At 36.5% G+C, this 16261-nt stretch overlaps 1 protein-coding gene across 1 annotated transcript in view; it reads left to right on the forward strand.

Moving 5' to 3' along the window:
• LOC127525216 (patatin-like phospholipase domain-containing protein 7) overlaps positions 1-16261 on the forward strand; it is a 30904-nt gene that overhangs the window by 7670 nt on the left and 6973 nt on the right. The window contains exons 11-25 of the mRNA XM_051917609.1: positions 147-227; positions 1109-1250; positions 3495-3578; positions 3710-3795; positions 3887-4039; positions 4146-4223; positions 4807-5012; positions 6089-6220; positions 7280-7403; positions 10053-10170; positions 10286-10348; positions 10456-10605; positions 10693-10756; positions 13335-13503; positions 14383-14565. Coding sequence (XP_051773569.1) covers positions 147-227; positions 1109-1250; positions 3495-3578; positions 3710-3795; positions 3887-4039; positions 4146-4223; positions 4807-5012; positions 6089-6220; positions 7280-7403; positions 10053-10170; positions 10286-10348; positions 10456-10605; positions 10693-10756; positions 13335-13503; positions 14383-14565 — 1833 coding nt within the window. The remainder of the gene's footprint in view (positions 1-146; positions 228-1108; positions 1251-3494; positions 3579-3709; positions 3796-3886; positions 4040-4145; positions 4224-4806; positions 5013-6088; positions 6221-7279; positions 7404-10052; positions 10171-10285; positions 10349-10455; positions 10606-10692; positions 10757-13334; positions 13504-14382; positions 14566-16261) is intronic.

Raw genomic sequence — 16261 nt, forward strand, 5'->3', positions numbered from 1 at the left:
AGCATTTTTCCCCTCTTTATGGCCCATTTAACCACATAGACAGTGGTGTCTTATTTGCAAGATTTCAAACTGTTATTTACTGGCGTAAGCATAGTAATTTACAAAAAACCACAGCGTTAATTTGTGGCTTATTTCTGTCTGTTTAGATAATCATGGTGCGCCTGCAGAGAGTCACTTTCCTGGCACTTCACAACTACCTAGGACTGACGACCGAGCTTTTCAATCAGGTTTGAGAGGAAGTACACACGTACATCTCAGCATTATTACTTTTAAGATTACACACACTTTCTATCACTTCTAAAATATGTGCTTACTCACACACACACTCTCAGTGTTATTTCATGCTACGTTAACCTCCATCGGCATAATCACTCCTGCGTTGGAGCCGTAAAACTCAGCTAGATTGAATAACATGGATCATAAGACCTCGGCTTTCATTTAAAGGACACCGACTTTAACACCCTCTGGGTGAAAATCTCCCATCAGCCATCACTGCATGTCACAGCACAACCTTACACACACATAGCTCTCCTCTCCCCTCAGTGCGGGCAGGCCGAGGGAGTTGTTTTCCGTTTTGATTTAAGAAGTACTTTTAGCTTGCTCTGTGAATTTGAGTGCTCTCCCATCGGCTATAAATACAATTTAGCCCTGTCAGCAGGCAAGGTTACGTGACAACACAGCATAAACTCAAGTGCATTTCTCACAATTATTTTGAGATGAAAAAAAAAGCAAGTGATGAGTTTAAGTGTAAAAATAAGGTTCAGTGGAAAACAAGGATGTTGAAAAGGAAAAATCTACTTCAAAGTTTCTTTGAAATATCATATTTGTGTTCCTGTATATTTCATACCTTTTTTTTAGCATATTCAACAAAAGTTATGACTTCAGTTTCAATCAAGCTGTTGTATGGCTTTCGAAAACTTGAAATATAGTGCCAAAGTAATGTAAACTAATTTAATGTTACTTTATAGTATTTTTTAGTAATTTTGTACATAATAAAAGTTGTTTATGGAACTGATCTTTCTTTGGAGATAGACCTCAAAGGGCCAATAAAATTGTTTTATGTGTTCAGATGCGTGCAAGTGTCTATCTGAACTGTATTTGTGTGTAGGAGAGACAAGCAGTGCCGCTGTTCACGGTCAACAGTGTGCTCACTGAGGGGAGTCCTGGCAGAATCCCACGCAGACCCCACTTCCAGACACAACCAGAAGACGAGCACCTGTTGAGCTCCGGAGAGCAATTGACTGACTCAGGTAAGCGTTTTTCTGTAATGTGAGTGAATTATTCTTTTGTGTTTGTTCTTTTCAGTGAATCAATCCAACTAGATTTTTTTTGTGAACTGATCTAAATTTGGATTTATTGGATAAATATATATATATATATAATGAAGAATTCAGCTGCAAAAGCCTCTAAACTCCACCTCCATCAAAAATGAGTTATTGATATTGAGTGAATGCTCTCCGCACATAGTATACGTTCATCAAATACTTTTGCTTCAAATCCGCTAAATCCTAGCATCAGCCTATTCAGAAATACTGGTTCGTTGACAGAAGCCGCTTAACGCCACTTCCCTTTGTCAGCAAAAGCCTCTAAGTCAACAGAAGAAGCAATCGGAAGACGCTAATCGAATCATATGATTTCAAGATGAATGACGGCGTGTGTATAAGCTGGCTTTCAAATGCAGAGCTGCAAGTTTTTAATCATGTTTTGTCCATTGTTACAGTGACAGGATTTCGTGAGTAGCAAGTAAACACAACAGTGTTCCTTTTCCTGCTGTAAAAGGTTTTCGCAAAAAAAAACAAACAAACACACACATGGAGTTAGCTGGTTTTGCAGCAAAAGACAGTCAAATTTGTCAAATACCAATGAATTGTCTAAAGTGATATATATTTTTTTTTAAATAAGGCATTTCAATAACTGACTAATAACATTTTCATTGCCATTAAAGTAAAATTACTGAACCTAAACATAGGAGCCTGGTAAAAAAAAAATTGCTCATTTAGAACAACACATGTCAGGCGGACTAAGAGGTTTTTGCATCTGAACTCTTCATATATATATATATATATATATATATTTTAAGAAGTACCCAGTTTATTTGGACCAGCTTCTTCCTACTCCAAATCACAACATGTAAGTATGATTAATAATTGCTGCTGTTATGTTTTCTGTAGCATGCACAATACGTATTTAGTTGTGTGCGTTGTGTACGCTCCGCGTAGCTTGTAGGTCTCCAGCTAACCAGCTAACAGCAATATGTGTTCGCTCGCAATTGTCTAGAAATGTGTCAAATGTTTGTCGTTGTTATTACTTGGAGTTGATAAACTCCAATCTGGTGATCTGACCAATCACCAGTTAGTGTCACGCAAAGGAGGGGTTTGGAAAAATGAAGCGTTGAGCGAATCGTTTGGGAGTCTTTGAGCATATAAGGTAAAAATAAATGCATATTATAAGACAATGTAAGGGTTTTTTGACCTTGCATGCATGTAAACCTGTTGTTGGGGACTCCCAAAACAAGGCTGGATCCAAACTGAAACTGATGTACTCTCTAGTCACCTCGGGACGGGCGTCCCGAGGTAAAACAGAAAAGCAAATGGAGAATAATTAGCATAGCTGCTGTTCATAACATTAAGCAAAGATAGTCATGTGCAATTGATCTGATATGAGATGGATTATGTGAATGCTTGGCTAAAGACACATCTCTTTAGCCAAGCACATGACTATCTTTGCTTAATGTTATGAACAGCAGCTATGCTAATTATTCTCCATTTGCTTTTCTGTTTTACCTCGGGACGCCCGTCCCGAGGTGACTAGAGAGTACATCAGTTTCAGTTTGGATCCAGCCTCTTAAGAAGACCTCAGATGACTAAAACTTTGGAAGAGACGGCGCCAACTCCTGCGATGACTTCAGAAGATGCAACATCTGGATCAACACGCACATTCGCAAATTTCTATATATCCTAATTATTGTTAATATGTAATTCATTTTTCCAGGAGCTCTTTGCTTCTACCTTCAATTAAATTGCAAACAGTGATTGTATATTAATCGCCTAAATTATTACATTATTAGCTAACTGCATTCTCCAAATTGTAATGTTGACATGCATTCTCTGTAAAGCTGCTTTGAAACTATATGTATCGTGAAAAGCGCTATACAAATAAATGTAAAAAAAAAAAAAAAAAATAGGAACCTTTCAAATGCCATAATAGGGGCACTTTAAGAGACTTCTTTCAAAAACATCAAAAAATTTTACCATCTCACAATCCAGGATGGGATCCCTTTAATTATTACAGACTGAGCTTTACCCTAAGTAAAATAACTTTTTGCATTTGCAATATTTACTTATATATATATATATATATATATGAATGTGTTTGCTTTTGCCGTTTTGTCATATTTTGCTTTCGTCTAAAGAGATTTTTTTAACAAAAACACAGATTTATGGTAATATTGTACATGTCTGTTTTAAGAGTGATATAAATGTCTCAACACTTAGATGGAGGGCAAGCTGGTTCATATGAAAACACGTCAATAGTTGCACGGAGGTCTCGCTCGGTCTCGATGCCTGTAGAGAGTTCAGGTAACAGTTCATCTACCATCTGCCTATCCACTCTTATTCAGTCCACACAGACTTGCTTTTGCAAAAAATGAGACCTATAGTACTGAACTCTACAAACTATCTGGATCTGGTTTCTATGTGTTTTTGTGTAGGAGTGGCAGGAAATGACCTAAACATGGCCTATGAACGGGCCCGAGTCACCATAGACGATCCTCCATCCACTTCTGTTATTCACAAGGTTTTTTCTTCCTCCATCTCATCTTTCTCTCATCCTAAATATCTGTATATATTAAAACATCATTGAGATTGTTTGTTTTTATGTTCTTCAGTCCATTTTGAAGAAGAGTGTGACCATGCAGCATGCCCCGTCCGCTGTGATTCACTACACAGATAATGCACCACACTCTGACGTGCCTCCTAGTAAAGTGGGCGCTATATTCCAGGCAGCCAAGAAGGACCTGCTGGGGATTATTCCGCTGCAGGTCAAAATACATCTCCATTAGTGGGATATGGGTTCATGGTTTATGGATGTTTAGATGGATTTATTTGTTTGTTGAATATTTTTATTGGTGCTGTGTGTGTGTCCAGGACCCCAGCTTGCTGGAGGGCAGGGTGACGCTCCATCAAGTTAAAGCTGGATCTATTGTAGCTCGCCAAGGAGATCAGGTCAGACATCACAGTAAATGCATATGAAACTGCTGTGACTCAAAATCTAGTGAGCTGAATGGCTATCTGCTAACTACATGGGCATAAAATTAGCTATTTTAGAAGAGGCTTAAAGGGTTAGTTCATCCAAAAAAGAAATTTCTGTCATTAAGTACTTAGCCTCATGTTGTTCAAAACCCGTAAGACCTTCGTTCATCTTCGGAACACAAATTAAGACATTTTTGATGAAATCCGAAATGTTTCTAAATGACCCATAGGCAGCAACGTCATTGCACCTTTCAAGGCCCAGCAAGATAGTAAGGTAGTAGATGAACGAAGGTCTTACACTTTTGGAATGACATGAGGGTGAGTGCTTAATGGCAGAAATGTCATTTTTGGGTGAACTAAACCTTTAATTTTTAAGTGAACTTTTGCTTCAGGAGAAGACCTTTGATGCCCAAAAATTCTGTCCAAGTAAGTAGGCAACTCACTAGGTTTTGAAACATAGCCAATGAGAATACCTAGACAGGATGTCTATGAATTTCTAATGTGTTACCCTGTCCAAATGATTTGCTTGACTGTTTATGTGCTGTGTGTCCCTCAGGAAGTAAGTGTGCAGTTTCTGATTTCGGGCACATTGCATGTGTACCAGCGGATGATTGACCGAGAAGAGGACACGTGTCTGTTTGTGGCTCACCCAGGAGAGCTGGTGGGTCAGCTGGCTGTACTGACGGGGGAGCCACTTATCTTCACCGTACGGGCACATCGTGACTGCAGCTTCCTGTCTATTTCTAAAACACATTTCTATGAGTAGGTTTTCAGTTCACTTCTAATATTAGTCCAGTTTTTTTTTCCCACCATGATGACCATTTTCCATATACACTACCATTCAAACGTTTGTGGACAATAGATTTTTTCTTTTTCTTATGAAAGAAATAATGCTTTTATTCACCAAGGATGCATTGAATTGATCAAAAGTGATAGTAAAGACCTTTCAAAAAAATACAATTTTTTTTTTAGAACCCAAAAAATATTAAACCATTATTAAACAATTTTCTAATAATAAAAAATCTTTCTTGAGCACCAAATCAGTATATTAGAATGATTTCTGAAGACACTGAAGACTGGAATAATGGTGCTGAAAATTCAGCTTTGCCATCACAGAAAAAAATTACATTTTAAAATATATTAATATAGAAAAAAAAAAACATTCAAATTATAGTGAAATTTCACAATATTACTGTTTTTACTGTATTTTTGATCAAATAAATGCAGCCTTGGTGACCATAAGAGACTTAATTCAAAAACATTTAAAAAAATTTACTGACCTGAAAACTTTTGAATGTTACTGTAGCCAGGCATTCAACTATCAACATAAAGTCTGGTCCACTTTTCTGGTTATTGTGGCCAAAAACAGCCTGTCTGACCGATTATTTAAAATGATCCATCAATTGATACAGCCATAATAGATTGTTATGGAAAAACAGTGTCATCCATGATTGCTCTACAGAAAGCACAGAAGAAATTAGCAGAAATTTAATCATAATTTCTTTTTGGCTACAAGTAATCAATTTTTACCTCTAAATGTATGTGAAACAATCTGTTGAAATGATATTGTAATCATAATGTTTTTTTAAACATTGAAATACTGTTGATTTTGCCACGAATATAGCCGTTGCTGCTGATATGGCATCAAATAAGTAAATAAATAAATGTGTAAATCTTTATAATTGGCAAATAAATTCCTAGTATGTCTTTTATGTAGTTATATGTAACTATTTGTTGACATTGGCTTGCAAATAATGAACATTAACTCACTATGGTTGCTGGTTTTAATGGTTTTTCAACTGACACGTTGATTCGCTCCCATATTTGTGTGTTGTCAGGATCATGCGAGCTGAGCCCACGGTGGTGCTGAATGTGGCTCATACAGTTGTAAGAAGGATGTCATCTTTCGTCAGACAGATTGACTTTGCCCTTGACTGGATGGCTGTGGAGGCGGGCAGAGCTGTCTACAGGTCCACTTCATTTCTTTATATTTACTGTTTGCATTTTTTCTTCTCCTTTCACCCTATTTATTTTGTCTCTATCTCTTTATTAGTGTAAATAAGTACCATTAAGTGCACTACTTGGACAAAAGTAACCTTCTAATTAACAGGTATTACTGTTTTACTGTTTCATCAGCTACATCCAGTTGCACAAAATCATACAATATGCTTAGACAAACATTTTTAGTGTGGGTAAACAAACATTGTGTTATTATGGGTAAAGACGAACAATTACACGACAGGAGGACGAACTCCTTATTAATGCACTTGGTTTTGAAAAATAATACACTGCCCTTTCAAAAGTCTTTTTTTTTTTTTTTTTTTTTTTTCCCAAAATGTTTTTTTTATTTGGAAAGAAATTAATACTTTTATTCAGCATGGATGCATTAAATTGTTCAAAAGTGACAATAAAGACATTTATAATGCTTCAAAATATTTATTTTAATTCTTAACTTTCTATTAATAAAAGAATCCTGGAAAAAATGCATCATGGTTTCCACAAAAATATTAAGCAGCACTTAATATTACATTTTAGAATATACTAAAATAGAAAAGAGTTATTTTAAGTTGGTATAATATTTCACACCATTACTAATTTGACTGTATTTTTGATCAAATAAATGCAGCCTTGGGCATAAGAGACTTTTAAGAACATTACAACGTTTTACCGACCTCAAACTTTTAAAAAAAAAAAAAGTAGTGTACTTTCGATAAGCATCTGTAAGTGTGATGTTTGTATGTCCACATAGTTTTGGCTATGTAGTCTATATATTAATAAATGTATTCCTTATCAATTTATCTGGGGGCTCCTCTCAGGAGAGCCAAAACGCTCTATTGTTATGATCTTTTTTTTCTCTCCTCTTTTCCTATGCCTTCTCAGTAAGAGCTTTGGACAGAATACAATCTAATAAACTTGACGATTTCTTCTTCTCTTCAGCCCCTCTGGCTGAGACAGATAAGCTTTCTCAGCATTTCATAAATCTTCTATGATAAACGACCTCATCCTTTCTCTCTCTCTTTCTCTCTCAGGCAGGGCGATAAGTCTGACAGTACTTTTATAGTGCTCAGTGGCCGCCTGCGTTCCGTCATCATGAAGGAGGATGGGAAAAAGGAGCTGACTGGAGAGTATGGCCGAGGAGATCTCATTGGAGTGGTGAGCTTTTCCACTTGCACAACATATACTGTCTTTGTATCATAGCAAACTTTTTTTTCTCTCTCCTATTGAACTCCTTTATTACCATAAAAGCATTTATAATTAAGCAGTATGGTACTAGAGAACTGTATAGTTGCCAATCAGACTAGACTCAGACCGAGATCAGTTTAGTGTTGTCAAAAGTAAAAGTAAAGCAAAGTAAAAATAAAACCAAGTCGGTATTGAAATTTTAAAAATGTGACGATACCAGCATTTCCCTTAGCATTTTGAGCACTGTTGAGTGGATTTGCAAACACCTCTGATTGGCCATTGTGTTCACACACTCAACAGATATGTCTGTGATTGGCTACAATGATCAATGTACGGGAGTACATTACTTAGGGTAAAGTATTTGAAAGCATTTTTAAAAAAGCGGAAGCATTTGAAAGTAGGTGTCTATCAGCGGACTGGTGTATCTGTGTAAGTGATTGGTGAAGAGTGTCAAACATCAAACAAGCACTGATCATTCTAGCCAATCACAGACATATCCAATCAGAGGTGTTTAAGAATCCGCTCAACAGCACTCAAAATGCTAGGGGGAAATGCTGGTATCGTCACAGTTTTAAAATTTCAGAACGGACTTTGTACCAAAGTTGGTACTTTTGACAACACGTGTAATGGTGTAATGGTTAAAAACTATGCTAGCAACCAGTAATTGTACCTTGCCCAGAGTTTCCCAGGATTCATAACCTTTTATAACTTGATTTTGTGCTAAGATGACTCAACGATGAATCATCAGATATTGTTCCATGTTATATAATGCTGTATATGCACTATATTGAAAGTCGGCCTATTATATTTGCAGTATCTCCCAAAATAGTTTTGGTGACATTTATTTACTGGCGTTGATGTATTCAGTGAATATGTGCCACCTAATCAGGTGAACATCAGAGAAAACCAACTCGGTATCTCCCAGGAGATCCCACCGTCTTGTTATTTATAATGTTTTATTGTGACTGGCTGACGTCTCAGTAGTGACGCTTATGCTGCTAAGAATACCTGTCCATGTTGATGCCATGGTTACGTTGCCTGGAGAACGGTGTTTCATTGTCCGTGGATGTGAGTGATGTGAGGCCTGTTTTGCTCCAAAGATCCAAATTTAGTCTCAATCTACGTCACAGATTGACTCCATTTGTATTTCTAGATATAGAGTTTTGTGGCTGCTGACCTTTGCACTAATCATGAAACGTGTTTGATTTACTTTTTTTAGTGAATAATAAATTTCACTTTGTTCCTTGCTTAAAGCAGTTATATGCTTTGAAGACTTGGAATATAAAGCAGAGTCCTGCATGTGTCCTGTTTGGTAAACCCGCACCTACAGTACTTAACAGAACACCCAACCCGTTATCTGACAGCAGCACTAATTTAATTCCACACCTGACCAGTTTGACATAAAGACGCGACCCGAACAGCACAAGCATTAAATCTACTACATCAGGTAGACAAAAAAATATTTATTTTCTCATGTAACACAAGCAATCAAACCAACATTATGCATTCTGATTTGATGCAATTAAGAAAAATTGTCACGCAGCCCAACATGGTAATTATTAAAAGAAAGAAAAAGATGAGAACGTGCATCAATCTGCCCATAATTATGCACATTTGTTCAAATCACACCATAGGCTATACAGATGCTTAGAGGTCTCCATAAATTAAAAGAACATATAGCCAAGTATGAGCCTTTAATCTTTCATTTAATATTGGGGATATTTTAGCGGATTCACTGTGCATTTAAATGTGGTTGTCTCTCCTAAAACTCTGCAGTGTATACGTGGCCGTTGGTCCTCTTATCAGCATGAAAAATAAAACTTTTATTCAAATTGCGAATAGATTATATATTCCCTTAATGACTGAAGCTGTCAATCACTTCAGTTGCAGCGTGCAAACGCTGTGCTCAACGCTGCAAATCATGTTGTAATTAATTAGACTACAGAGTGTGGACACAAATAAGCACAGGACTGATTGAAAGCAGCTGCCTATCAGTGGGTACTGAATTGATTTGAAATAGTCTTGACTATTGGACCCGCAGTCCGCCCGTGCCTATTGATTCCCGACCCGCACCCGCACCAATGACAAATGACAATGTAAATATTATTCCACCGTGACTTCAAATATTAGCGGTTCACCCACTAATGCAGGACTATATAAAGCATATAGTGTTATTTTAGTATTATTTATATACTATTATATCATGTTTATTAATATTTTGAATTCACTTTTATTTTTATATTTTCAGTTTTCATTTTGGTTTTGGTTTTGGTAATTTTGTTATGTGTTTCTAAATAGCTTTAATTAATTCACTTATTTTAAAGTTTAAGTTTAAATTCATATTTCTTTTTATTTGAGTCTTATTTCACTTACCAAAAACAATTTTTAATAGTCATATAGTCATAGTATTAGTTAACAAAAACACTGGAGTTATTTGGACCAATTATCCCTTTGATGCAGTCTTTCTATTTTTGAGGTCAACAGCAAAATTTATCTTAAAAGAATATTAAAATGACCCTTTTCATGCAATTAATGATGTCTTTCTGATGTAAATTGTACCAAAGATAGCTTCAAAGTCAATGAATGCATTATTTTGTGTGTGTGTCTGTGTGAATGCAGGTGGAAGCTCTGACCCATCAGAACAGAGCAACTACTGTTCATGCTGTTCGGGACTCAGAACTGGCTAAACTACCCGAGGGTGCTCTTAGTTCCATCAAGAGAAAATTCCCACAGGCATGTCAGCCACACTGCATTTGAATTATAGCCAGAAACTGCTGTGATGAGAGTTTCTATGGCCCCTCTGTGTCTGTATAATATCAGTTTTGTTCTCTCTATTTGATCTCATTAGGTAGTCACAAGGCTTATTCACCTGCTCGGACAGAAGATCCTCCAGCAAGTTAATGGACCTTTGACAGGTTTGTGTGTAAAACTATCAGTGTTCTGTCTCCTGCATTAAAGGCAAACGTTTCTAGACTCCCATTCATGTATGATAACTGCTTTGTATCTTTATTTTAACGTCCAGCTCGCAGTCTAGCTCTACACACACCTGGCAGTAAATGGGACGCAGGAAACCCTGCTTCAAACCTTTCCACCGTCACTGTGCTCCCGGTATCAGAGGAGGTTCCTCTGACCGCGTTCACCCTGGAACTTCAGCATGCACTCTTAGCTATCGGTGAGGACTGCTATATTATATAGATTTGTATATGATGAGAAGGTTTACAATTGGAGAGGAAGCTTGAGTCAAATGTATGTCTTCCAGGTCCCACTCTTCTCTTGACTAGTGACATCATCAAACAGCGCCTCGGCTCTGCTGCATTAGACAGGTACGGCATCAAAGTGTCAATAGATAAAAGATTACAATGTTTATATGGCATCAAATATTAATTTATATAACATAGTGTGCCCACTCCATCTATCAAAATATGCAAATTCATTGTTAATGCATGCAGATTTTCAGCACAAGTGTTTCAGCTGCCTGAAAAACAACAACAAATTAAATTTTACACATTAAAGTAGTCGTTTGATGAGCGAGATGAAAGCTGTTTTGTGATATGTAAATGAACTACACAATTAACCCCATAAATAAACAGTCCGCATGAGTCCTGTCCCTCTAACCCAGCATGAGATCTTCCTTTCTCCTTGTTGTTGCTGATGCTTGTCTCAGTTGTGGACCGAGTTTGGTGCTTTCTGTTTAGATTTAATTTAGAAAACTTTTGCCAATACTGGCCTGGTTTCTGTCAATATTATTGACAAGCTCTCATCCATCACATGTTTATTGGGCAGTTTAACATCAATAGATCCACAGAGACAAGTATCCGAGTCCGACACACATTCATCAAACTAGATAGAACGGGACCTTTGTAATGTAATGTAGTGACAATATAAAATCTATTCCTCATTATAAACTCAAACTTTGTAGGAATGTCTTTGTTAAATTTTACATGGGGTTACATTTTTTTGAGTGCATGACATACACTACACTATGACATGCACGTATACTCCATACACTACAATTCAAAAGTTTAGGGTCGGTAAGAATTTTTTTTTCTCTTATTCTTTATCAAATAAATGCAACTTTGGCGAGTATAACAAAAATAATGACAGATATTTTGAAATATTATTACAATTTAAATTAACTGTCTTCTGTTTTATTATATTTTAATTTATTCCTGTGATGGCAAAGCTGGATTTTCAGCGGCCATACAATAACATTATTTATTTGAAACAGAAATCTTAACTAAAAGGGTACATAACACACAGTTTGGTCCAATCTCATGTTATTCTTGAGCACCTATAGAGTTGTATTGCATCCTTCAAATCTCTGAAAAGTCTTTAGTTTTATCAGATTTATAAAAGAAAATGATGATGTACCGAGTCTTTCCGAAAACAGCCGAGATCCTGGAGGCGTGCCGTGTGAGCGGAGCTAAAGAGTGACGAGTATGCGCAGCTTTTGTGTAGCGAAGCTATCAATGATCAGCTAAACAAATGTATTTAAACACACAATACACCATCGCATTATCCCTGGATAATATATACACTTACGCGCCAACTGCCAACAAAACAGACATTTGATGCAGTTTTACTTACCACCTGCGGTTCCGACTCATGACCGGGACCTTTTACCGCTGTGACCGCTCCATCTTTCAGTTTCAACCGATCTGTAAATAAAGCGTCGAACTGGGCCTTGTTTATAAAACCATAAGCGGCGATCCTGAGTTTATCCTTACTTTATCCTTATTTTGATAGTTAATTTAAGGTGGTTTCTATGGTTATTTTAATGACAGTGGTGACATTGTTGACAAAGTGATAAATCTTTCTCGAGCAAGTCCTGTGTAGCGCTGCCGATGACTTCCGTAACCCGAACAAAACACATTGATGGGCGTGCTCTTGCTCTCTCGCTCTGGTTAATGTGTGCATACTCTTCCCTGAGAAGTGCCCATACAAGGAATTCCGCCCTTTATTACATAATACAGGGCCATACTCGAAAAACTCTCTGAAACATAGGAAATCTGAAGGAGTGTATTTAGCACAGAAATGCTCAGTCATACGTCCAACTCGTTTTTTGAAACTTTGGCCATGTTTAGCAAGACAATCCAACTCTTTAACAGCGTAAATAAGTCAGAATGCATGAAATAGCATTAGACCCTCCCTTAAAAGTAACTACGCACAGGAATATTGTCTACTGTTGTGTATTGTCTGGTTTTTAATTTTTGATGCATTTCTCAATGGACCTTATAGAACTACAATACGCCATCAAAATTCATTGAGGAAAATCAAGGAAACACTGAGAATTATTTTACAATTCACTGTAAAGTTTACAAAGTCACTGTAGTACAAAAAGAAAATCTAGAAATGTCATGAAAATTTATATAATTAATATTATTATTTTCTGGTTATGCATATCTTTAAATTATTTAATCAGCTATAAATTTAACTTTTGAATGCATCAACTTAAAATGTTTTAAAAATCTTTATCCAGTAGTCACAATAGAGTGCAACAGTCGGGTTCCGGAAGTAATAATTCCATTCATTTTCTTAATAGGAAAATTGATTTTTAACGGTAACTTAAAAGTATTTAAAGACAGCCTTACTGTGAGCTACAAGGTTGTTAATCGATAGTATTTGCTTCTGATAAAGCCATTAGCCCGCATTATTTCAACTTTTAACAGTGGAATTTGTGGTGAAAAACTACATTACCCATGATGCTGTATAGAAAATTCCACCGATAAGAGAATCGAAACAAGCAAAATGTGCCAAAATAACTCTAGCTCTGCCCACTCCCATGAAGCACCGTAAATGACATAATCGAGTCTCCCTACTTATTTTTTAGAAATAACCTACAATGCAGTGAGCAAATCAAGTTATTAAAAAGTAACTGAAAGTAGTCTTTCTCTACTCCAGTGTGCATGAGTACAGGTTGTCAAGTTGGCTGGGTCAGCAGGAAGACATCCACCGCATAGTCCTGTATCAGACAGATGTGTCACTCACCCCATGGACTCAGCGCTGCATCAGACAGGCTGATTGCATCATCATCGTGGGACTGGGAGAGCAGGACCCAGCCGTGGGAGAGGTATGATGGTGTTACATCATCACAGAGTGAAAAACACTTAAATGAACTGGTGCTACTGTAAATTTTATGTACCAAGATTCTGAGCTACACCACTTTTGCTACTTCCACTGGAAATAGAAGAGTCTTTAATATAAAAAACCCTTCAGTTGAACAGACTGATGAAATGGGTTTCAATGCTTGTAATTTATCATTTGCTCTGGATAGCAGGTACTTTTATAGGTTGAGCCCAAATAATATTAAGTTGTTTGAACCATAACACACCTACTCAATGTGCTGTGTTATACTTCTGTACTGTAAGACACTGCTGAACTACTCTGATCACAGGCAGTATTTAACCATGTTGACGGGACTTCAGTTGAACTGCAGGACTTAATCAATTCTTTTCCTAGAGAGCGAGAGATTCATCATTTAAGTGCGGCAGGGAGAGCTGTTTTAGATATCCAGGGGTTTGGGCAGTCAGGCCTGTGTTTGAAGTTGGATCAGAGGTTTGGGGTAGAGCAACATCTCTACTGATCGTGTATATCCTGCAGGCTTTAAAGGGGACGGCCACTATAGCGCTGCTCTTTGAATCGGGGATTCAAAGCTCAGATGTTTTAAACAAGTCTGAAAAAGATAATTGTATTCACAGGAAAAGAAATGAGAGGGGACGTAGATTTTTTTAAACGCACACCAGCCCGACCCAATCGATAATTATTCTTCTGAATGAAGTGACCTTGTGAAAGAAATGGATATATTTCTATTATATTTATGGATTAGTTCTGCATTCAGTGCGTTCCATTAAAGAAAATTATTTTATTATCTTAATGCATTTGGACGGAGTGTTGTCTAGTTTTGAAGGGATGATATTCAGCCCTCCTTGTCTGTCTCATTGTCTCTCAGCTGGAACGCATGTTAGAGGGGAGTGCGGTAAGAGCACAGAAACAGCTGGTATTGTTGCACCGTGAGGATGGCCCTCCTCCCAAAGGAACAGCTGAATGGCTGAACATGCGGAGCTGGATCTCCAGGCACCTTCACCTGTCCTGCCCTCGCAGAGTCTTCTCCAAGAGGAGCCTGCCAAAATTGGTACAGCACTCAATATTACATCATAGTTTCACTAAAATAACTGACGTTTTGAAAGTCATGTGATGGTCTAGCTCAGGGGTTTTCAAACTTTTTAATGCCACAGACCCCAAAATATGATGCAAGAGTTCCCTTTTTATTTATTTTATATAATTTTTTTTTTTATTATTATTTAATCTTATTATATAATTATAAGTTTGATTATATAAAATAAATAAGTTATAAAAAAAAATACAAAAGGAATATTTATAAATATAAATACAGTTTTTCTCTACATTTTTTCACAGACCCCCTAGCATTCGGTAGCCCTAGCCCAGTATTGACAATAACCGTGATATTCAAAATATGAAAAGTCGATATCGTGTTAATTAAGGGTGTGACAATATAACGTGATAACTGAAATATTTAAAATGAATAATAAACATTTTAATATGACACGTAAATAATCCAGCGCCAGTACCTGGTTGACATCCAAAAGTACAATAGGTGGCGGTATTTCACCTTAACGCTGCCATCTGACATAAAACAGAAGAAGATGCAGTGCGTGCAGCTGCTATTGCCATGCAAAATCATGTTGTCTGATAAGACAGAGGAGATTCTCTATACAGCAGAGCATGTGAGCGAAAATGTTTTTAGTTTCATATTTATCTTTAAATATTATAATGTTATTTTTTTTAATTTCATCTATGTTGATTATGAAAAGTGAACAGCACGAGTAAGATAAAATAGCTACATCATAAGATGCGCAATATATCGGGAGAGATGAAGTGGGTCAGACATGATTTTGACCACTTCATTAAGTTTTGTTTTGTAGAAAGCCTTTCATTAAAGTGATTTTCATTTTGTATAAATTGTATCTTAATTTTAATCAATGTTTCATCAACCAGTTGCCTGGATTTAATACATAAGAAGCAAATATAGCAGACAATATAATGGAGGCGCCGGCGCGATCACTTGCATTGCACTAGAACTGAACTTAAGTGTAGTTGTTGTATGCAATGGTGTGATTCATTGGCTTAAAGGTTTCTATAGATATCGTGATATATCGATATTGTGAATTCTTTTGGCCACAATAACTGTGGTGTGAAAAATCTGATATTACAACAGCCCTATTTTATAATATAAAATATAATATAATATTTATTTATTTATACACAATTTATATGCACAATTTACTTTTTTATATAAATACACAATTTTTCTCTACATTTTTCCACAGACCCCCTAGCATTCCCTTGAGTGAAGGGAAAAAATGGATTGCCACATTTTAAATTATACATTTTGATATTTGATATTCTGTTGATATTCCTGTCAAGTTTTCCAGGCTGCTGCTGGTATGTCCTTGAGCTCCACTGATTTTGTGTTATGTCATGGCAGATCTTTTTCAGATCTCTTTCAGGATACAGACCGAAAAGAAACCACATAGAATTAATTACAGATAATTTTTTACAAAAATCTTGAAGAAATTAAACTGGCTACTTTCTGATCTGCTTCATAGCCTAGATTGGAATAATTTTAAAAATTTTAATGTTTTGTGAATGGCAACAAAACAGCGTTACCAATAGAATTATATGGTTCTAACTTAAGTTCTTAATAAAAGTGTTTACAGTAGTGGCCATCACAGCGAGTTGGGTTGGCAGCTGTATTAATGAGCATGTCTGATGTGAGAGAGATTTAATATGTGATGGTCATTGCCAAT

This window comes from Ctenopharyngodon idella, chromosome 13 (genome assembly GCF_019924925.1).
Source record: "Ctenopharyngodon idella isolate HZGC_01 chromosome 13, HZGC01, whole genome shotgun sequence".
Lineage (NCBI taxonomy): Eukaryota > Metazoa > Chordata > Actinopteri > Cypriniformes > Xenocyprididae > Ctenopharyngodon > Ctenopharyngodon idella.